Here is a 24011-nt window from a genome sequence, read left to right as displayed (position 1 = left end):
TTCTCCTGGTTCTGTTTTTTTTCAGATGGAGTTTCACTCTGTCATCAGGCTGGAGTGCAGTGGTTCGATCTGGGCTCACTGCAACCCTCACCTCTCAGGTTTAAGCGATTCTGCCTTAGCCTCCCAAATAGCTGGGATTACAGGCATGCAACACCACGCTGGGCTAATTTTTTGTATTTTAGGAGAGATGGGGTTTCACCATGTTGGCCAGGCTGGTCTTGATCTCCTGACCTCGTGATCCGCCCGCCTCGGCCTCCCAAAGTGCTGGGATTAGAGGTGTGAGCCATCAAGCCTGGCCTCCTGGTCCTCCTTTGAGGGTAAAAATACTCTGCAGGCACTGTGACAGCCTTAGCTGTCCCTGGAGGAAACTCTCCTCATACTGTGGGGGTGCGTGCAGGGACTGGAGAACTCCTTTTTCCAAATTTTGCACCTTCCCCTCATCATGACCCACCCCCAAGGGTTCACAGTCCAGTGGTCTCTGGTTAGAGTACATCTATGCCACCACCACTGCAGGCACAAGAATTCATTCCCAAGCACCAGGCAACCAAACTTCTGTGGCTGGGGCCCAACATCCCATGAGGGCCAGGGGCCAAACCACTGAGGGCTGAGAACTCAAGGGACAAGGATGGGCCCTGGGACGCCAGCAGCTGCAGGCTCACCAAACTTGACCACACACGTGGCGCTCTTTCCACAGCAATACTTTTATTCACATAAAAAACAAGCCTTTCTGGTCCAGGCACGGTGGCTCAAGCCTAGAATCCCAAGACTTTGGGAGGCCAAGGCGGGAGGATCACTTGAGAGCAGGAGTTTGAGACCAGCCTGGGCAACACAGAGAGACCTGATCTCTAGGAAAACAACAACAACAACAAAACCTCAGAAAACTAAAACTAAACTAAAATAAAGCCTTCTGAAAACGTATAGATGCTGTAATAAGGATTAAGGTAGATGACAAAACAGTTCCTAAAGCCAGGCTGCCCTCTAGAACTTTCTCAAATTATAAAACTAAAGGTCTGAGGGTCAGCTTGGGAATATATGAGTACCGCACATCTGTGAGGCCGGCATCTGTGAGGCCACACGACGCATACAGAGAAGCACTGCCTGTTCCAAAATAAAACTGGGCTTCAGGCTGTGGCCCTGTCAGCCAAGTGCAGCCCCTTCAGGCCCCAGCTGGGGTCAGCGAATGCCTTCAAGTGTCATTGAACAGATTCACCTTCTCGGCAGACACGAGAAGACACCAACCCCCAAAGGACAGCTCACTAGCCTAAGGGTGATTTTCTTTCTTTCTTTTTCTTTTTTTTTTGAGACAGGGCCTCACTATGTTGTCCAGTCTGGTCTCAAACTCTGAGGCTCAAGTCATCCTCCTGCCTCCTGAGTAGCTGGGACCACAGGTATGTGCCACCATGCTGGGCTAATTTTTACATTTTTTGTAGAGTCAAGGTCTCACTATGTTGTCCGGGCTGGTCTCAAATTCCTCGGCTCAAGTGACCCTTCTACCTAGGCCTCCCAAAGTGTTGGGATTACAGGCATGAGTCAACGCACCTGGCTTTCTCAGGAATTATTCTTGTTGGTAGTTTTTCTCCTGCTGATTTCTTTGGTCTTGACAGTCATAAATCTTTACCCCTCTTTTCCTCCAACCCCAATTCTTTTCCATCCCTTATCTCTGGGCTTTTCCAGACGTGATAGGAACTGACTGCAGACTGCCTGCTGTCTGGGTCTTTCTTCCTTCTCTTCTCTCAGCCTCCTGTGGCAAATTCCCTTCTTTCCTTCCAGGCTCTCACATCCTTCCCGCTTCCTTCTATTACTTTGTCTCGGTGGTTGCCCTGCCACTCACTTTCCTGCTAGATCAGAAATGTCTGCTCCTCTGGTTTCCCCTTTCTGTTCTCATTCTCATTACTGGGACCTTCCCTGTTTTCATTCCAGGCTAAGGAATAGTTCACCCAATGCCATCACCCACATACCCTGCCCCATCAAGAGCAGTGCTGACTATACGATCAGGTTTCCACAGATGAATTTTAAAATTCAGCTCCATTCTGTCCAGAGGAGCTTCCCTAGCCTTATCTTCAAACCAAAATCATCAAGGCAGGCAGGCCAGCTTTGGAGCTTGAGCCAGGCTGAGAACGCTGGTAACTCAGCCATGAGAATAACACCTCACACCGCAGCGTGTGGCAGTCAGCAGCGCCCATCCAGCCTCACTGTTAAAACAATCATGAGGCCAGGCTCACGTCTATACCCCCAGAACTTTGGGAGGCTGAGGTAGGAGGATCACTTGAGGCTAGGAGTTTACGACCAGCCTGGGCAACACAGTGAGACCCCATCTCAACCAAGAAAAAAACATTAAAAATAAAAATAGTGGGAAATCTGTTCTTGTCATACCTGAGATAAGCTCTCAGTGCCACTCCTTGAGGTTTTGTCAAAAACAAAACAAAACAGCCCTAACATTGAGACCTCTGCTGTTTCTGAGGCTGCGGCACACCTGCTCCTGGAGTTCAGGGCACTGACTCTCATTGTCTCTATCCCACTTGATCCCATAGCCAGAACCATTTTCAGGATGGAAGCACTAAGAAATCCAGGAAAACTGCCCCCCTCTAGGACAGGGCTTATAAACAGAATGCATTCATATAACATTCACCAATGCAAATGACTCCACAAGGCAGGTGTATGAAAAAGGTCTGCCTTAGGGCTGCTGATCAAATGTCTAAAAGCGTTGGAAGATCTGCTCTCACCTGAGTATACCTAAGGCAACGTCTTTTCTCCCACAGATAAGAAACATTCAGTATTCATTTTTTTTTTTTTTTTTTTTTTTTGAGAAAGGGTCTCACTCTGTCACTCAGGCTGGAGTGCAGTGGTGTAAACAGTTCACTGCAGCCTTCACCTCCCGGGTTCAAGCGATCCTCCTGCCTTGGCCTTTCGAGTAGCTGGAACTAAAGGCCAGCACCACCATGCCCATTTAATTTTTTCATTATTTTTTGTAGTAACAAGGGTCTCACTTTGTTGCCCACGCTGCTGAAACGCGGGGCTTCAAGTAATCCTCCCATCTCAGCCTCCCAATAGCTGAGGTTACAGGGGCACACCCCCACACTGGGCATGAAAGCATCCTTAAAGCTCACGGCTCCATGCTCCTGTTACTGGGAACTGCACACGGCTCCACACTCCTGTTACTGGGAACTGCGCACAGCTCCATTCTCCTGTTACTGGGAACTGCGAACTGGAGCTCTAAGTGCTCACGCTCCCAGGAGCCAATGGGGACCAGTGCTGTATTTTTTTTTTTTTTAAAGACAGGTTCTGGCTCTGTGGCCCAGGTTGGAGTGCAGTGGTATGATCACAGCTCACTGCAACCTCAACCTCCTGGGCTCAAGCAATCCTCCTACCTGAGACTCCTGGGTTGCTGGAACTACAGGAGCACACCACTATGCCTGGCCAGTTCTGTATTTTTTTGCAGAGATGGGGGTTTCTCAATATTGCCCAGGCTGGTCTTGAACTCCTAGGCTCAATTGATCCTCCTCTCTCAGCCACCCAAGGCACTAGGACTACAGGCATGAGCCACTTTGTACAGCCTGGTGTCACTGTTTTGATTCCCATGAAAAACAACACCTGGCTGGAAGTAAACGGCTTTCCTACAGACACCTTTCTGATGGAGGCTGTGGTGTGGCGCTACGGAATGATTCTGAAAGTGCTTTCTGATGGGATCAATCTAGCGTTCCTGTGGTTTCTATTCTGTGGCTGTGCAGTCGCCCGCCATCAGGGCTACGTGTGGCTTTCAGGAGTGCGCGCCCTCCCGACCCACCTGAATCTCTGCGCCTGGTGGTGAACGGGGCCTCCAAACCGTCGCGCTGGCGAGTGGTACAGCTGCGAGAGGAGTGCCACATTTTTGTTCTGGTTGGGATTGGCTGCAAACTTCACTGTGATGGGCTCAGAGGAACCTGGGGGTTTATGACCATTGAAACTGGTAATTGCCTCTTCTGCCTCCGACCGTTTGTCAAACCGGATAAACGCAACCCCTCTGGACAAACCTTTTTAACAAACCAACAAAAACGGAGTTAGGGGGAAAAACGCTAGGACTTTCAAAACTGAAAAGCAAAAGTCAGGTCAGTCTACTGTGGGCCAGACTGGAAGTCTGGTTAAGGAAATAAACAAAAATTAAACCTAAAAGTGAAAACAAATGGATGGAGTAAAGAAAATCAACGACTAACAGAAGATTAAAGTTTTAGACTTTCTTCCTGGTTGAAGCCATGACTCCAGTGTTGGCGCCCAAAGATATTTTGGTGACAGACATCCCCAAGAGACACCCGAGGCTCTTATTTGGAAAAAGGCGACATTAGGTAACAGCACATCCGCCGTCACTATTTAGCCGCCAGGTGCCCGTCATAGAATGGGTACGTGGATGTGCTGTGGGGTCGGTGGGTAACAGGGTTGGGGTGGGGGTTGTGTCTGAGAAATCCTCCCTGGGCTCTGGGGCCACCCACCTGGCTGCTGTCTCTGGGGCCCACTGTGACAGCGGGCCTCGTGGCTGAGCCTGCTGCAAAGGTGCCCAGCTTAGCCTGCGTGCCTTCTCCTTCATGCCAGGAGGGTGTGGAGTCCTGTGGCTGTCCCCTTGCCAGGTCTATGCTGCTGCTGTCCCCTCACTCTTGTCTTGGGATACTCCACTCTAAGGTCCCGCACCCTCCTGTGCCCCAAATTACCATCAGAATCAAATGAGGCCAGAACACTGCTCAGGCTCGCACAGCAGAGCTGAACCTACCCACAGGCTCATCAAGCAGGCCTGGGGTCCCGGTGTGGGAAGGGCCAGTCCTGGATCCCTGGCTGAACCCAATCCTGGACAGAGCAGCATGAGACCAGAGGCCTGCCCTGCTGTAGGCGGCACTAGTCAGCCGGGCATGGGTGTGAGATGCCGAGCAAGGCAGACGGAAGGTGGGCATGGCTGCCCCCCACCTCTGCCTGTCCATGCACTAGGCCCGGGAGGGAAACATGAGTAGCACCATCCCTTGAGGAACCTGGGGAGCAGACTGGAAACTAGATGCAGCTGAGGGGGATGGGGGTGAGGGCACACTGGGCAGTGGACTAGCTCCTTCTCCTGGGGAGAGGGCACGATGAGGTCAGAGGAAGGCCCAGGTGGGAGAGGTGACAGCTGAGGGGCCAGTCTGAGAGTGATATCGCTGGGCGGGAGTCATCGGTGTGTCCTGGTGGGAGAGGCTGCTGCAGATGGCCCAACCCAAACACCCTGGTTCTTAAGACTTTTAGTTGAGCCAGGTCAAGGTTTGTGCCTGTGGTCCCAGCTACTCCAGAGGCTGAGCCAAGAGAATTGCCTGAGGCCAGGAGTTCAAGACCAGCCTGGACAGTATAGCAAGATCTCACCTCTTAAAGAAAAAAAAAAAAAAAAAAAAAAAAAAAGACTTCTAGGCAAAGGGTGTCCTAAGTCAGGTTTCCTCTCTAGGTAAAGACCTGTTGTGCATGGTAAAGAACAATGACCAAAGCCAGGCAGCCTGGGGCCTTGGGTGACCTGTCCAGCGGGCACCCAACTGTCCCCATGTCCGGTCTCCACGTCTCACCTGGCACCTTACTCCACCACTTCCCAGAGGGTCCCGCCAGCTGCCCCACAATCGCAACACCTCAAGCCCCACGTGAGCACACAGATAGCAGCCTTAGTAAGGTCACACCTAGTGCTATGCACATGTGCCAGGAATATTCTGGGGCTCAGGCCCATTTCTGAGCTGCTGCTCAGAAGGAACACCTGAAAACATAACCCTGGCAGATGCTGCTTTCATTTATTCTCACACGACATGAATGACGGCTTAGTCAGTCTTGGAAACCTAAACAAAAATCTAACTTTAGGCAAATACAACTGACAGTTGACGCTGGCTGGCTCTTAGGGAAGCTGGCTCCAAGCAGATGGCATCATTCTGTTTCTAAAGACCTTGCAGCCCAGCAGAGAGAAGGCATGCATGCAAGTGTAGGTTCCTCGTCTGGTGTTGTAGAGTGCCCTTCAAATGCAAGTGAAACAAAGAAAACTCGAGTAAGGGGGGCCAGGAAGGATGCTGTTTAACACAGGGAATAGCAATTCACTATATTATTTTTTTCTGAGACAGGGTCTCGCTCTGTCACCCAGGTTGGAGTGCAATGGCTCAATCTTGGCTCACTGCAACCTCTACCTCCTGGGTTCAAGCGATTCTCCTGCCTTAGCCTCCCAAGTAGCTGGGACTACAGGCATATACCACCACACCCAGCTAATTTTTGTATTTGTAGTAGAGACAGTGTTTCACCATGTTAACCAGGCCGGTCTTGAACTCCTGACCTCAGGTGATCCACCTGCCTCAGCCTCCCCAAGTGCTGGGATTACAGGCGTGAGCCATTGCACCTGGCCACAATTCACTATATTATTTAAGGAATGTATACTTTCTGAACTTGGCTCTGCAATTTTGGTTTTTGTTCTCCCAGTGTTTTTTATTTTTTATATTTAGTATTTTTTGAGATGGAGTCTCACTCTGTCACCCAGGCTGGAGTACAATGGTGTAATCTCAGTTCACTGCAACCTCTACCTCCCAGGTTCAAATGATTCTCCTGCCTCAGCCTCCCCAGTAGCTGGGACTACAGGCACCTGACACCACGCCCGGCTAGTTTTTATTTTTAGTAGAGATGAGGTTTTGCCATGTTGGCCAGGCTGGTCTTGAACTGTTGACCTCAGGTGACCTATCCACCTCAGCCTCCCAAAGTGCTGGGATTACAGGCGTGAGCCACCATGTTCAGCCTCCTTGTGTTTTTAGAATTTAATAGCAAAGTCCAAGAAATGTCAAAATCTCCAGATGAATACATTATCTTTTTTTTTTTTTTTTTTAAAAAGAGTAGGGGTCTCACTATGTTGGCCAGGCTGTTCTAAACTGCGGTCAAACCATCCTCCCACCTTGGCCTCCCTAAGTGTTGGGATTACAGGCATGAGCCACCGCGCCCAGCCATCCCTATCTGTTTAACACTAAAAAGCCCATCACAGGAAGGCAAACTTCACACGCTGGCCTGCCACACGCTTCTCTTCCCTGCTGCCCACCGTGCACCTCATGAGGTCCCAGCAACAAGCACCCTCTGTCCCCAGCAGAGGGAGCCACAGCCCTGGGACTGGAGCCTCACCTTCCTACCAATTCTGTACCATGGGGTAGGAAGCAGAGCTGGGGAGACCCTCCTGGCTCCCTTCTCTCTGCTTCCCTCACCCCCCTGCAAAGATGCCAAAGGTTCCTTCCGCCACCTTGAGTTTCACAGCAGATGCTGGGGGGCAATACTGAGATACCCTCAACAGCCTGGGAGACACAACCTTGGAGAGGGAAAGGAGACAATGTCCCCAGTAGCTGTGTGCAGAGGTGTATTCCCCCAGCCTATAGCCTGTGTGTGCCTGAGAGACTAAGGATGGTCCCAGGAGAGTTGGGTGTCTGGGGGCGTGTTCTCAGATGCTAGGGCTCCGAGTGGAGAGCAGGATCCCCTCATCGGGGCTGGGCTATGGCTGGAGGGGAGTGGACTGTGGGCCAGTGAGGTTGGCTTCCCCGGCCCTGGGCCCTGGGCAGCCAGCTCAGATGCCCCAATGCGGAGTTGGGGGCAATGAACCCATGCACTGGTCCGACAGGATCGTTCTCTTAGCTGGCACTTCTAAGGTAAGTGAGGGGACTTCAGGGACCACAGGACTCTTCTGGTGCAGACCAGGGGAGTTTACACCGAGTAACTGTAACTGGCATTCCCCGACCCTCTTCCCAGAACGAAGGAAGAACAGAGGAGGCTGTGTGAGCGAGCCCTCTCCTTCAGCACTGTCTGGTGCCAGGGCACAAGTCTGTGCTAGGCTATGCGTGGTCCCCAAGAGCCCCCATGACGTGCACAGTGGCCGCTTCCCTTCCTCGGACCCCAGTGGGACTGAAGGCTGGCAGCGGCAGGGCCAGTGCACACTAGGTGGGGTTCCCACAGCCAGCCGGGAGGAGGGAGAGAGACTGATGAGGCTGCCCACCCCAAAGCATGCAGCTCAGGGGAGGGAGGACAATGTGCATGTCCCTCCACCCTGCAGGCCAGGAAGGCCCCACCTGTGTTCACATGATAGGTGAGGTTCTGGGCTGCTGGAGGAGCACTGCTGTTCTCTCAAAAAGAGGTAATCTCAGAGCATGACTTCCTGTGGCTCAACTACTTGGTGTATTTGAACACCACAGCCAAGGTGGGGGGAATATGAAAACCACTCACACAACGCCCAGGCCTTGCTGGGCTTGGCGAGCGGACTCTTCCCTCCTGGTTGGTCAGCACACTCCCACTCCTACCCCAAACAGAGCTGAGCGATCTGAAATCCCCTCAGGGTGGCCTGAGCTCCCCATCCCCAAGGCGGGGCTGTGTGCAGGGCTTGGCAAAGGATGTGGTGGTGCACTAGTTCCTAGCCTAGTGGGGCAGGCGGGCCAGGCAGTGGGTCGGGAGCACAGCTGCAGGTGCGGGCGTGTCCCCAGTGCCTCACTGCCTGATGGCGTCACACAAAACCCAGAGACCATGTTCAGTGCCGAGACAGCCTGGGGGGGACGGTGGGCAGTGAAGTGGCCAGGACTGCCCGTCCATGAGAGGAATTCACCGCCGTGTGTTCTGCGCACTTTAGATGTGCTCCCCAGAGAGGAGCATCTGAATTCTGGGGATTTGGGGCCATCAGACTACTGCACCCCAAACACCTGCAATGAGAGCCACAGTGGACAAAAGCACAGCAGCATTTTTTTTATCCCCAAGAAACAGGGTCTTGCTCTGTTGCCCAAGCTGAAGTACAGTGGCGCGATCACGGCTCACCACAGCTGTGAACTCCTGGGCTCCAGCAATCCTCCTACTTCAGGCTCCTGAGCAGCTGAGACGACAGGCCTGGACCACCACACCTGGCTGCAGTATCCAATTTTTTTTTTTTTTTTAAGATGAGTCCCACTCTGTTGCCCAGGCTGGAGTGTACTGGTGTGATCTCGGCTCACCGCAACCTCCGCCTCCCAGGTTCAGGCGATTCTCTTGCCTCAACCTCCCAAGTAGCTGGGATTACAGGCGCTTGCCACCACACCCGACTAACTTTTGTATTTTTAGTAGAGATGGGGTTTTACCATGTTGGCCAGGCTGGTCTTGAACTCCTGGCCTCAGGTGATCCACCCGCCTCAGCCTCCCAAAGTGCTGGGATTACAGGCGTGAGCCACTGCACCTGGCCTGCAGTGTCCTTTTCACCCCATTCATGGGCGAGGCCAGGACATTCACCTGCCTGAGGGAAGGTGCAAGAATTTCTTGGTGTTTCACCGCACATGAAATGCTGGCCTAATCCCCAGCTTCTTTTAACGCCATCTTACCTCCTCAAACCAATGTCAACTTTTCTCATTTTGGTACTGTCCTCATTTGCAGAATAACTAATGATATTTAAAATCAAACGATGATCTGCCTTCCCTAGACAACCCAGTCCTAGGGAATACCGTCCCCACATGTCTCAGGCCCCTGCGGTACCTGTGGTCTGATCCACGAGGACCCTTGAGTTGATGATCCGCCCAAACCGAGAGAACATGTCCTCTACGTCCTTCTGGGTCATGGTCCGCGGGAGCCCACTGATGTACAAGTTGGCATCTTTGATGACCTCTGAGCTCGGACGAGCGTACGACACCTTGAAAACACAAACGCTTTTTGGGATTAGGACAGGCATGTGGCCAAAGCACTGAGGAGGGTGCTAAATTTTGGGGTTAGGAGAAGCCAACATTGGGGGTTAGAAATCACACAGGGAATGATTCTCGTTGCTGATGCTCACCACCTGCAGCTGCGTGGTGGCAGCTCACTGCAGGACAGGCCGTGAGCTGGGGTGTCTGGAGTACTTCCTTACTGGGTGTTCGCCATCCCCAAGGAGGCAGGCATGACTCCCATGTCACAAAGCCCAACTGAGGGACCACAGCTGGTAGGTGGTCACCTCTCTGACCTCTCTGATGTGCTGGACAATGAGTTGGTGCTAGAGATAAGACCTGGTGCCTGAAAGAAGCCAGTAATACAGCGGGCCAGCAAGCTGGGAGCTGCTGGGAGCACACGAGACTCCCCTGCCAAAGAGCAAGCTTGCCACAAAAGCCCTGATGGGGGCTGTGAGTTCTGGGAGGACCCAGAGTTTGTACTCAAATCCACTCAAGTGTACACTATTAAACGACTCAATGCCTTTTGGATTTCTATTTTGCAAAATCAAAGAAAACTTAAAGAGAACCTTCTGGGTGCTTTCACAAAATGGCACATTCATCATTCATGTGTGGAGGGTGGTGAGGGGAGCCCAGAGGCCAATGCAAGAAAAGGTCTTCGGTGCTTTCCCAGGTTGGCGCTGATGGCCTTGCAGACCCCACGGCCCAGAAGGAGAAAAAGGACAAGGGTGGAACCTTTCTGTTTGTGAAAGGGCAGTCTGGCAGGACTCTCAGCCGTCAGAAGGTTGGAATATGGAGGAGGGGGCAGGAGCCGTGTGCCCAGAAAGGGTGGGGACTTGAACCTGTGCAAAAGGAAGTTCATTCCCTTTGAGTGAGGGGCACAGAACTGATGAGCCAAGGTGACTGAGGCCAGAACACAGGGAGAAACCGCCGCTCAGGAGTCACTGGGCAGAATCTGTGTGCCCAGAACACACAGGCAGCATCCTCTGAGAAGCTCCTATCATGTTCCAGAGAAAGAACGACAGACATTGCCCCTGCTCACAGGGCAGCGGACAGCCCAGCAGGAGAGCACGAGAGCCCCCACGAAGAGAGGAGTGGTGGGGCTGGAGGCCAGCTCCACCCGGCAGCGGTGGGAATCGAGGGAGCACGTCACCATGGGGCCCATGAGGTCTTTGGGGACACCGTGCTGCTCCCAGGCCTGGGGTACTTCCATCAGTTTGTGGGCAGGAGCTCTGGGGCGGGGGGCAATTGGTCACCATGTGATTTGGCTTAGGGGCTGCCAGTGCTGTCCTCAGAGAAAAAGAGGCTGCCTTGGCCCCCAGCCTCCTCTACAGTGTCCAGGCCTGCCTTGGCTCTCTGCAGACCTGTCTGGACTGGGCAGTATTTGGGGGCCTGCCAAGCCATCACCCTGGTGCCGGTGAAGCGGAGCTGAGGCTGGCACTGACTGGACCTATTGACGTGCCTGGATGAAGGCCCCAGAGGAGAAGTGCCCTAGAGCCAAATGCTAGGGAAAGCTCTGATGCCTCCCAAGGACAGGTGTTTCCAAGGACCATGGGAGCTCCGCTTTCCTCTTCTCTCTAGACACTGTCACATTCAGTCAGGCCAGATCAGCGCAGCTGGTGCACTGTGGGCATGCACCAACCTGGGGCTCCCCGGCCCGTCAGCCAGAACGCTCTTTCCTAAGCTTCCAACACTGCTTGCTCTCTGGCGTCAATCAGGTCTTTTTCTAGCTGCCCATTCTCGAGAATTCATTCAGTGAGGGGTTCAATTGTGCTCCCCCCATCAAAATTCATATGCGGAAGTCCTAATACCTCAGGACCTCAAAACGTGACCTGATTTGGATACAGTCATCATGGATGTAATCAGTTAAGATGAGGTCACACTGGTACAGGATGATCCCTAATCAAATGTGACTGGTGTACTCATAAAAGGGGGAAATTTAGGCCAGGTGTGGTGGCATAGGCCCGTAATCCCACTGTTTTGGAAAGCTGAAGTGGGAGGATCACTTGGACCCAAGAGTTCAAGACTAGCCTGGGTAACATGGCAAGACCGCATCTCTACAAAAAATAAAATTGGCTGGTCATGGTGGCGCATACCTCTAGTCCCAGCTACTTGGGAGGCTGAAGTGGGAGGATCGCTTGAGCACAGGAGTTTGAGGCTGCAGTGAGCCATGATCGCACCACTGCAGCCCAGCCTCGGTGACTAAGTGAGGCCCTGTCTTTAAAAAAAAAAAAAAAAAAAAAAAAATTCCATTTAGAAAGGGGGGAAATGTGGATATAGGCACTCGCACAGAGAAGTGCTGGTCGGAATACCCTCATCCCTGCCCTGGCCTGCAGCGTGAAGATGGAGGCAGAGACTGGGGTGACGCTTCTCTAAGTCAAGGAACTCCAGAGACTGCCAGCCTCCACTAGGAGCTGTGAGAGGGGCCTGGGACAAATCCCTTCCCAGTGCCTTTGAGAGAAACCAACCCTGCCGACACCTTGGTCTTGGGCTTCCAGCCTCCAGAACTGTGGGTCAACACCTGCTGAAACAGCCTGGCCTGCAGGGCTTTGTCATGGCAGCTGAGCTAACTCCTACCCTTCCCTGGCCACTTGGCTTGCCACGGATCCCTCCACTCACATCAACACCGAGTTCCTCCTGTCCCCATTTAGTTCTTGACTGCATTGATCATGACCTGACACACTATGTATTTGACTTTTTAAGTTTTTTGTGGAGGCAGGGTCTCGCTATGTTGCTCAGGCTAGACTTGAACTCCTGGACTCAAGTGATCCTCCTGCCCTGGCCTTCCAAATGGCTGGGATTACAGGTGTGCACCACCCTGCCTGGCATCTATTTTACTTATGTAACTTTTAACTTTGCAAACAGACTGTGAGGCTCAGACTTGTGTGTTTCCTGCTGTATCCAAAGCACCCACAGCAGCCTCAGGTGAATGGCAGGCATCTGGGGACTACCGCTGCATGAGTGGAGTGAGCAGGAGCTGCCGTTGTTAAGAACACCTGCCTATCTGCACTGCAGTCCCCAGCGCTGGCTTCTGTGGGTGACAGGAGTTTTGCTGTTCTGGTTCCTGAGGCGTGGATTTCACAAAGTGCTGAGGAAGCCTCCAGGTGACAGCATTAACTGCCTATAGCCATACATAGTACCCGGTTTCACACCCTGGCTTTGCTCCTCCATCCCTCCATGACCTTGGCAGAGCTGTTTTACTACTCAAAACATCAGCTTTTCCACCCAAATCTGGGGATCAACCTTTATGTGGCTGTGAGGAGGGCACGTGGGATACTGGACGGAAGGCCTGGCCCACCGTCGGCCCTTGGTAAGCACTGGCTGTGTGTGGCACACAGGGACCCAGCAGTGAGGCAGAGCTGTACACAGACACTCTGCAACGTCCTGGCAGGGACACCGAGCTGCATCTGGGCAATGCTCAGCCTGTCACCTCCATGCAGGAGCACTCCCGCTGTGGCTGCCTGGGCTGCTACTATGGGAAAAAAACTAATAGGGATGAGGAGACAGGACACCTCCCTCTCGACTCTGCCACCAAGGGAATGACATCAGGACCAAGAGAACAGAGTAGACAGGGTGAAGGCAAGGGTACATCTGGGCTGTCTGTGAAAGGTTGGGGCTCTGAGAAGCCCTACCTGCAGGGAGGAGTGGGGCAGAGGTTTGGGGCCAGCCTGTGGTTTCTGTGCCTGGGTCTCCTCTAGGATGCCGCCCTCACCCTGTGCCCCTGCAGGTCCTGCTGCTCGGAATACCCTCATCCCTGCCCAGGCCTGGCTAACTCCTCCTCCTCCTGATCTCAACTCTGGCTTTCTTGAGGGAGCCTTCCCTGGCACTGGCCACTATTATAGGCTCCCTGAGACCATCCTGGGGCCACCTAATAGTGAATAGTGGGTACCGCTGGGCTCCCTGAGGGCAGCCACAGGCCAGGGACCCCCAGCACCTAGCAGAGGGCTTGGCCCTAGCCCATACTGTCATAAAGGATTTGTCTGGGGGTCCTAAGGATTGTGATAAAGGATTGTCTGGGGGATTTGTCTCTGTCCCAGATTCCTAGGAGGGAGCTTCTAAAACTCCTAGAATTTCTGTCTTTGTTACTGTGAGGACTTCGCTCCCACTTAAGTTTGTACTAAGTGATGGACCTCAACACCAGAAAGACCAAGCATGTGACTAGAGGGTTGAGGTGATACTGGTCTGACCTGCAGGGTGGGGGAGGGGAAAATGGTGCTGGGGATGGAGTTCAATCACATGGCCGAAGACTCAATCAATCATGCATTCACAATGAGAGCCCAGTAAAAACACTAGACACCAAAACTCCGTGGAGTCTCCTGGTAGGTACACAAGTCACATGCAGAGAGGGCGAGGCACCTGAACCCACTGGGTGTGGCCATACGAGCTCTGTGCTTGGGACCCTCCTGTGTGGCTCTTTGTTTGGCAGGCCCTGAGTTGCAATCTTTATAAACAAGCTGCCAATGGAAGTGTGAGTTCCAGGAGTCATTCTAGTGAGTTATGCACCCTGAAAGAGTGGCGGGAACCTCTGAATTTGTAGCCAGTTGGCCAAAAGTGCAGGGGCCTGGGGACCCCCAAAGGGCGACTGGCATCTGAGGTGAGGATGGTCTTTTTGGGGACTGTGGCCTTAAACGTGCGGGGGTTGTGCTAACACTGGGTGACTGGTGTCACAATAGAACTGCAGGACACCAGGTGACATCAGATCAATACTGAATAAAAAAGTCCAGGATGAACTGAACATACATCTCCATCCAGGCCCTTATCACGCTGCACAAATGAGTCACCCTTAAATTGGGGAGGGCAAGGGATCCGAAGTCCCTTTCCCTTGGTCTCAAGGTACCTGGCCCAGCATTGGACACTGGCCAGGGGCTCAGTAAACGTTTGCGGAATGAATATGCTTGAAGCACAGAGGACCCCAGGGCCATGCCAGAGGAACTGCCAGAGAAGCCAGGCCCGGACAGCCTAGGGGAAGCCCCAGGGAGAAATGACTGAGGACTGTCACATCCCCTCCAGGCTGGCCTGTTTCTGCAGAACTAGGACAGTGGTGGGAAGCCACTGAGAACCAGATTCTGCCAGCAGAGGGCAGGGCTGCTGAAGGTGAGTCAGGCTTCTACACACATGGCTGGGATGACAGGAAGGGACATCTGTCCAGGCCTGGGACCCTGGGGTCCTGCATGGCTCTGGCTTCAAACTCAGGCAGCCACTCCCCAGTCTTTCCTATCAACTTCAATCCTAGAGAGGCAAGAGAGTCCTGTTGACACAATTGCATTGGCATCCAGCTCTTGCATTTGAGTAAACGGAACCACTGCACAATAACCAACTGTTCTGCTCCACACCTCAGCCTGGCTGCCTCAGAAACAACCTTAAAATATTTTCTAAATGGAGGAGAGAACTCCTAGGAGATAGGGAGTCCGGGGCCAAGGATCAACCACCGGAGGCTGGAGGTGAGGAAGAACTGTCCCTGCTCAGGTGGAAACGCATGGCGCTGGGCTGCCCTCACCAGCCCCTACAGTGGAAGGCACCTTTGGGGACCTGCGCTGGACACGAGGATGCAGCAGCGGTGCACCTGCCCTTGGGGAGCCCACTGCATACCACGTTCATGCTGCTGGCACAGGGTGGGTCTGGGAGAGCTGCTGCTGAGCAAGGGTTTAGCCACTGAGTAACCAAGATCATGCGGCAGTCTGAGGGCAGGGACAGAGGCCACCTCTTGGCTGAAGGTGCTGCCACCACCAGGTAACAGGACCCTTCCTGGTGGGCAGGCAAAAATCCAGGCTCCCAGGCCTGCCCTGCGGTGACTCAGGAGGCCCCTCTGCAGCCTGGGAATCTGTATTTTACAGCTCCCCAGGGAGCCCTGGCAATCAGATAAGCTGAGGAAGCACAGCCGCGGTGCAGGTCCAAGAGAGACCCTTCTGGGCACCTGATGTGATTCAGGGAGCACCATTCTCTGGGGTAGGGTCATCTAGCAGATCTAAAGGCTCACACAGGCCCACCACATTCCAAATGGCCTCGGAGAAGGAGAGGGGATTCTGGCCGATGAGCCCCCATGTCCGTGGGCACCTTGCGAAGGCAGGCACTGAGAGTGGGTGGGCACAGTGGCTACTGCAGGAAGCCCGGTCGCAGGGACCTCTGCCTGGGGCACAGGAGGCTCAGGGAAGGCTCAGCAGCTCCCAGGACTGACAGGAGACCAGGGAGCAAAGGTCGGGAAAGAAATGAGGCTTGATTCGGGTGGCAGGAGCTGCCCACGATCAGGGGAGCCAGAAAGCAGATACTTGGGGACGAGGGGGATGTGGGGCTTGAGGCTGACAGCCCCAGTGTATGAGGGAGTGGGTCAGATAATGATGACAGAGGAAATCCATCTGTGTAACCTAGAGGAAGGACCTGCCGACTCATCCCAGGAAGGCACCACAGCCCTGCTGGAGGTGCCACCTCCAGGCTGCTGCAGTTGGCTTCCACAAGTCACCTGCTGCTGTGAAGCCTCCACATGTGGCACCCACCTGTCACACGTGGCTGTCCTCTTTCTTGTCTACTGTCTGCAGCCCCGACTCACGGGGGCACTGAATTGGTCTGTTTTGGTCACTGTGGGGCACATAGTATCTGCTGAGTGAATGCTGGTTGAACGGGCAAGAGGAGGGTTACAACAGGCCCCAAGGAGCTCAGAGGGAGCACTGTGCAGGCTGAGGGTGGATGGAGCTGCCCGGGGATGGAAACACAATGAGCCAGGCAAGAGAGGCAGTGGGGGAGGCCTGGGAGCTGACGCACCCTAGGGACACCCTGGGCGGGGAGTGGGCCCTGAGCCACCCATGTGAGGCCTGGGACGGTCACCACCTGATCAGGGTATCTGATGGGAGCCCCCAAGGAGCGGCTGTGCTCACAGTCCCCTGGAGAGAGACCGTGAGGCTGGGCGGGCTCAGCACAGACCTGTGCCCAAGCCAGGAATGGAGGTGGTGGTATCAGATCCCTTTACCTTAATGGTTTTTGATTGGAGCCTCAGGCCATTCAGCGTGTTGATTGCTCTCTCTGCATCCTTTGCAGTCACGTAGTTGACAAAGCCATAGCCCAAGCTGTGTCCTGTGCAGAAGAACACAAGGACATTGTTAAGTTAACCGCCTGTGAGTAAGAGGTACAGGGAGGTCAGGCAGCACTGTATCTGCCCATATCTGGAAAACGGAATTATAGGCGCTAGCAAGCTTTCTTACTTTCTTTGGCAAACAAGTACATTTTCTGGAATGAACACAGGTTACTTTTTTTTTTTTTTTAAGAGACAGGATCTTGCTCTGTCACCCAGAGTGGAGTGTAGTGCTGAGATCACAGCTCACTGCCACTTTAAATTCTTGGGCTCAAGAGAGCCTCCCACCTCAGCCTCCAGAGTATCTGGGACTACAGGCCCACTCTACCAGGCCCAGCTAATTTTAAAAATTATCTGTAGAGATGGGGTCTCTCTATGTTGCCCAGGCTGGTCTAAAACTCCTGGGCTCAAGCAATCCTCCCACCTTGGCCTCCCAAAGTGTTGGGATTACAGGTGTGAGCCACTGCACCTGGCCAAGGTTTTATTTTTGTAATTAAAAAAGCCCTTAAAAAAAATTAAAAAAAAAAAAAAAAAAAAAAACTGCTATGGATGACATCTTTCTGAATGACCAGTCCCGTGGGTGCCAGCTGCTCTGTGGGGTCTGGGTGGTGAGGATGAGGAAGGTCATGGCGGTGGACAGGCTGGTGGACCCCAGTCTGTGTCGCTGTTGCTTTGCCGCTTCCTTCTCAGCAGGAGGGCCTGCTGGCACCACCCAACACCAGTTCCATTTACCTCCCCAAGCCTGAGACCTGCCCGAACCCGCTGTGGGGCAGAAGAGGATGGGGAGCCCAAGGAGAAGCCAGGGGCTGAGAACCCCCAGCCTCACAGGGCAGGCCCTGCCCTGGCATCATAGCCCTGGCCGTCTCCCGAGCTTCTCTCGGCAGTGGGGGAGAAAAAGGGTCACAGGCAGGTGTCCCCCGCACCCCTGCTATGAAACACTCTGCACAGGTACAAGTGAACACCCACTCACTGGACGCCGCAGGAGGGAATCAGGATGGTGAGGGCAGGACCAGAGGGGACAGCCACTGGGGTGGGGGTTCAGAAGGAGCTTCATAGAACATCTGGCCAAACACTTTCACTAAAGGAGAAGTGAGGAGGTTCAGGGAAGAGCGCAATCCCTGTCCTCCCCGCCAGCTTATCCACTCAGTCGCAAGGCTGGTGAGCACCAGCTGTGGGTGGCCAGCCTGGCAGGCCTCACCCAGCACTGCTCCATTCCCCCAGCCGGCAGAGGGTGACAATGAGCAGATCGCTGAACAGAAGGAGGCCTGGAACCCCACTGAGGCAGAAGGCCATCCACAAGACTGGCTCTGAGTTATTTTTTAACAGTTTTATGATATGCTTGGGTAGGCTTATAACTTTGCTCCTCCAAACAATACTTTTCTTTAGAAAACAAGCCCTGTGGAGAGTTCCTTCCATCAAGTCGCTTCGGCTTAACCTATTTCTGGAGGACTAGTACATGCAGAATTGGCAACTACAGGAGATGCAAAGTTCAAAAAGCAGATCCTACAAGATGTAACAAATACTTTTCTTCTAAACATCAAGGTATAGCTCAGGCACACTTTGATAATAACAAGATCTGGTCTACTAAGGAATCCAGCGTGATAGCTGAACACTTTAGACCACAAAGTTAACATACGTCTTACAACACGTTACCCTCCTGGCAGCTGGGCCAGGGGCATCCAGACCCCTCTCACTGATAGCAAGATTACAAATCCGCCAGAGAGCCTAACCCAGGTTTGCTACTTTCTTTTCCCTCATTTTATTAATTTATTTTTTGCCACTTTCTTTTTAAAATAAATTTTATTTTTCAGAACAGTTTTAGGTTTACAGAAAAATCACAGGGATAATACCAAGTTCCCTTACAGCCCCTCCCAGTTTCCTCTATTGGTACCACCGCCCGTGAGTATGGAGTGCTGATGACAATGAATGTTTCCATTAACTTCGGTCCACGCCCCATCCACTTCCTTAGTCTTTCCCTCATGTTCTTTTCTGCCCTGGGATCTCATTCAGGATCCCACATGACATTAATAGTCAGGTCTCCTCAGGCCCCTCTGGACCGTTGACAGTTTCTTGTTTCTCGTGACCCTGACAGTTTTGAGGACTGGTGAAATATTCTGTAGACTCTCGATGGGGTTTGATGGAGTCTCTGTCATGGCTGGAGCGGGGCTGTGGAAGAACATGGGTGGAGCGCCCTTCTTGTCATACCATGTCAAAGGCACAGGCCACTGATATGACTTATTGCTGCTGTCGCTGACCCTGATCAACTGGGCTGAGGCGGGCAGTGTGCCGGTTTTTTGGGCTATAAAGTGACTCCCACCCCTTTCCACTCTGCCCTCTGGAGAAGGAAGTCAGGACACACAGCCCATGATTAAGGAACTGCTCAGAAGAATTCTGCTCCCCCTCTGCAGGATGCAGCAGCTACAGAAATGACGTGCTGTTAGCTCTGCACAGGCCACTCTTTCCTAAAGAACTAAATCACACTTGGATCCTCTAGACCCATATTTGTAATAAAACTACATGGGGCTGAGAGACTCAGCTATGGGGCCCTGGACAAAGTGAGAACTTGGAGCAGCAAGATGGCAGGACCAGGCCCGTGTGGAGTGAGTTGGGATCGCAGCTTAGAGAACAAGCAACAGAGCAGCACAGCCAGGTCAGGACGGCCAGGGCCTCTGCAAGCGCTCCAGACGGCAGTGTGAAACCAGACCACAGAACATCTGTGATATGGATTCCTGACCACGATGCCAGCCTGGCTGGGTTTTTTTCCTTCCCAAACACCTGCTCTCCTACTGCTCAGTGCCATCTGCATTCGGGTCCCATCTTTCTGCTCCATCCAGAAGCCTGGACCACCTGCCTCCTTGGCTGTGGCGTGCTCAGATGGACTAAGTGTGGCTTGAGAAAGTCACACACCGGTAAGGACTCAAGCCCCAAGCCCTGGTCCTGTGTCCTCAGCCACAGCTGGCTCCTCTCAGCACGTAAACACGGGCCCTCCCTGGCCCAAGTCCCTTCTTCCTCATCTCCCAGGTGTTAGGTAGTCCTGGCTGATCCCCTAGGATGGTCACTGCCCTGGGGACCGTTTCAGGATGTGTCCCCTGAGCTTTTGGCAGCTTGGGGTAGGGCCCACCCTCTTGGGATGCCCCTTCTCTGGGATGTGGAAACCACACCAGATTTCCATCTCCCTGACTGTCTCTGCTCAGGCTCCTCATCCCGTCTATTCCATGGAGACCCACGGGCACCAAGGATCCACCTTTGGCCCTGTCTCTGCCATATGCTCTTCCTCACCACACACGTGCCCAGGCCTGCCAACATCACTGAGGGAGTTACATACCCTTGGGCAGCCCCAGTTGCCTTGCCTGGTAAAGCTCCTCCTCTGTCTTCAAGGAGCTGACACATTAACTGAACACCTACTATGTGTCAGGTCCTGTGCTCGGCTAGGGGTTAGTGATGCATGACAGAGGACGGTTGCTGCCATCATGAAAGCTGTCACATCCCTGTGGGCAAGTCAGACAACACAGTGGAGAGAAACTGACAAGCGTTAGATGGGGGACAGGAGGGCCCGTGGCAGAGGAGATATTTGAAACAAAACCTCTGTGTGGCTGGCGTGAATAGTCCAGACAGAAAAGCAGGTGCCAAGTCTCTGAGGCGGAGATGATGCCAGTGTATTCCCAGAAAGAGGTGGCCTGTATGGCAAGAGGCCTGGGAAGTGGCCCCTGGCAGCAGGGCAGAACCAGTGTGGGGCCAGCGGGCTGGTGATCTAATCCAGATAGGAGATTTGGGCTCTGTGCACAGGCCAGAGCAGCAAAGGAACGCCCTACCCAGAGGACTGCACCTGGGGTAGTGGGGAATGGTTCCTGACTTCCCTACAGGATGGACCTTGTGGGTCAAGGCCTGGCTTCATCTCCTAAGTCTGCTCTCCTTTCTGTGGTGGGTGCCTGGAGGCAGTTGGAGGGGAGGCAGTTAAGGGACAAAGATGCCCTGGTTTCCACCCACTGGGTGAGGCCATCAACTGGAAGGGCTTTGTCCAGCACCTGACCGCCCACTTCCACCCTTGCCTCCAATACAAACCAGCCTGGGCAGCTTTTTAAGCCACCACTGACTGCTCAGGCCACGCACCCAACCAATGAAGTCAGAAAAGGAGAGGGGGTTGCCAGCTGGCCTCAGTGGTTTTAAGACAGGGTCTCAGTCCGTTGCTAAGGCTGGAGTGCAGTGGCATGAGCTTGGCTCACTGTAACCTCTGCCTCCTAGGCTCAAACAACCCTCTTACTTCAGCCCCCCTCCAAGTAACTAGAACTACAGGACCTCACCACCATGCCTGGCTAATTTTTCTATTTTTTTTTTGTAGAGATGGGGTTTCGCCATGTTGCCCAGGCTGGTCTCAAACTCCTGAGCTCAAGCAATCCTCCCACCTCAGCCTCCCAAAGTGTTGGGATTACAGCCATGAGCTACCGTGCCCGGCCTCCTCAGTGGTTTTTTTGTGGGAGGAGATGGCCAGAGGCAGACCTGTGTTACTTACAGTTAAACGATTACAAGCTTTTAAAAGTTTTTAAAGCTCCCTGGCAATTCCAATGCATGGGGAGCATAGGGCTTTCCACGGTTATGCAGAGGAGAGGCGGCCTCCAGAGGAGAAGTGGAAGTGGCCCCCAAGTTAGTTTCTCCATTCAGAGTCCACAAGCCACCTGCACCAGGGCCATCTGGAGTTCAGGGCAACAACTTAGCTCCCTAGGTGCCTCCCATCCCAGTCCAGGACCCAGGATGTCCGGCAGGCATGGAATTCACATCTCCAAACTCCTTAAGGATGCTCCTCCTGCCCACTAGCAGCAGAGCCTGTCAGAGCCCCTGTCTGGAGATGGGAGATCAGCACCGAGACAGGAGGCCTGAGGGCTTGTGAGGGAGCAGGAGGACAGGGGCCTGCCTGGTGTCAGTGCTGGGAGGCAAAAGGGGACCCTGGGATGGGAGGTGGAAGAGGCTGGGAAGCAGGAAGGAGGGACTGGCAGGGAGGAATGCCCGGCTCTCACTTCCCTCAGCTGAAGGAAGAGCCCTCCCCAACCCTTTCTGGCCACAGGGCAGAGGTTCTGGGCTCTGGTTCTCTGCCTGCCTGGCAACAGCATCCCCCTCCAGGAAGGTTAAAGCACAGATGGTCAAACACACTGAGTGGCTGACTCAGGGGCCTGGGAAGAGCCTGAGACTTGAATTTCCCTAGGTACCCTGATGCTGCTGCCGGTCCGGGGACTGCAGCCTGACAGCTGCTGCCTGGAGAAGACAAAGCTGCCTCTGCAGGGAGCACCATGGATGCCTTACATGGCATCCACACCCCGCCCGCCCCGGGCAAACGCTGGCCAGTGCTCTCGAACTTCCAAACACACTTCCCTCTCTCTTTGGATGAGGGTTAGGATTGGAGAGCTGGCTCCCTGTCTTCTGCTGCCAGACACAATGCCTCCATCCCTCAGTGCTTCTTGTAGCTGGAAGGGCCCTGACTTGATGTGCGGTGCAGGGCTGAGGGGGGCGAGTGCCCTGTGGGTGAAACCCTCCTCTGCATCCTGAGGCCAGGTCCCATGAGTTCTCTCTTTAAAGGTCTACAGGGGATTAAGGGGAGACTTCACTGAGAGACAGAGACTGGAAGTGAGGAATGAATTAATTCAGCAATAAGAAACAGCCAAGGTCCACAAAAGAAATGGGCAAAGGAGAAGAAGGGTATTTTACAAAAGAAGTACCAACAGCCACTAAACACAAGCAATGATGAGCTTCACTAGAAACGGGAATCACCCCGATTGGATTTGTTCGTCCCTCACAGGGTGGCAGAGGTGAGAAACCCTGCCAGGGCTAGTAGATCAGGGCCAGACAGAAGGCAGGGTGAACTACGCGTCCCCTAGAGAGTGAGTTGGCAACAGGGACCAACAGGCTTTAAAAGGTATACTCTCTCATCTGCCACTTCGCAGGCAGGAAGACTTTCTATGGAAATAACCAGTGAGCAAAGATTTGTGCCAGGACATTTATCTCAGTGGGGCTTTCAAATATCAACACATGGGAAGCTGAATACTATGCAACCGCACGATGATGGGATCTCGAGATGTTCAGTGAAGAGGAAAAATGTCCAGATACAGGAAGGAAAGTCTATCCGCAGTTTGAAGGGTGAGCCAATTCTGCAGAAGCGTATGACTGCTTATGGCCATGAATACGTAAAGAAAGCCGTCTGGAGGTTCACATGTCCAAAAGCTAACAGCGGTGTGATTTTTTTTTTTTTTTGGCTTGGCTCATGCTTAAGTTTTTTTCTGTGAGGATCAAGCATGACTCATATTAAGAAAAAAGCATCCAGGATGGGAAAGTCCGGAAGGGCATTCCTGCACAGGGAACAGTGTTCAGAGAATCACCAGCACCCAAGAGTAGGGCTTGACTGGAGGGGTGCAGAGGGTACAGCAAGTGGGGAGAGAGGGCAGGTGCTCAGGGGTCTCGGGAGCCCCTAGTACGGGTACAGGCTTTAATCCAACCAGAGGTAAACAAGACAGATCCGTGAATGGGGCTGCAGCTGTTGGCTTCAGCATAACAGGCCGTCCATGAGGGTGGAGAGTTGATTCCTTCTGATCCCCTGAGGGACATATGGGGCCACTGCGCAGAGACCAGACACCAGGACAGGGCTGCCCAGGAAGGCAGAAGGCAGGACAGCCAGGCACTGCAGTAGCCTCCTTAGCTCTTAGCTGGTATTGGTGGGTGGAATGGCCAACAACCAACCAACGCCATATCCCCAACATAAGGACCAGGGCCAGGCCAGTGAGAAACATTCTGAGCTTTGAGGGTGGCAGTCCCTTCCTCTCAGCCATCACCATGCTCCTCCTTTCTCCTGCCTCCAGTGCCCAGCCCTTGGTTGGCACCCAACCAGTATTTGCTGAATGAATAAATGTCCATGATGATCTGCACTCTCCCCCATTCCCAGTACCATTCATTTATTCGTTCACTCACTCTGCAAACACTGACTGTGGCTACGTCTAGGGCTACAGAGATTAACAAGGCTCCTGCCTCCAAGAACGATACTGACGTGCTGGACCAGAAAGCTCCAGCTCAGTGGTGGGTGGAAACCCCACAGTGCAGGTCGGCCTGGGTGCCATGAGAACCCACAGTAGAGCATCTGACGCTTGGGCCAGGGGAGGCCTCCTTAAGCAAACACGGCTGGGACCTCAACAGTTTGAGGAGGGGAGTGACACGGTCACATTCAGGCTATCAAAGAGGCCCCTCTGCTGCAGTGAGGAGGGCAGTCTTCAGTCTTCAGGGAAAGCAGGGGCCAGTTAAGAGGCCAAAGCGATAGTGCGGGCCACAGGTGGTGATGTCCT

The 24011-nt window shown here is 53.4% G+C and overlaps 1 protein-coding gene across 1 annotated transcript in view; it reads right to left on the bottom strand.

Moving 5' to 3' along the window:
- The window catches only part of ELAVL1 (ELAV like RNA binding protein 1), a 47980-nt gene that overhangs the window by 5424 nt on the left and 18545 nt on the right, over window positions 1-24011 (bottom strand). The window contains exons 3-5 of the mRNA XM_032251954.1: window positions 16591-16694; window positions 9466-9619; window positions 3785-4010 (exon numbers count right to left, since the gene is read on the bottom strand). Coding sequence (XP_032107845.1) covers window positions 3785-4010; window positions 9466-9619; window positions 16591-16694 — 484 coding nt within the window. The remainder of the gene's footprint in view (window positions 1-3784; window positions 4011-9465; window positions 9620-16590; window positions 16695-24011) is intronic.

This window comes from Sapajus apella, unplaced genomic scaffold (assembly GCF_009761245.1).
Source record: "Sapajus apella isolate SASKATOON/1434 unplaced genomic scaffold, GSC_monkey_1.0 scaffold77, whole genome shotgun sequence".
Classification (NCBI taxonomy): domain Eukaryota; kingdom Metazoa; phylum Chordata; class Mammalia; order Primates; family Cebidae; genus Sapajus; species Sapajus apella.
Note: the sequence above shows the minus strand (reverse complement) of the source record. Positions and strands in the feature narration are given on the sequence as shown.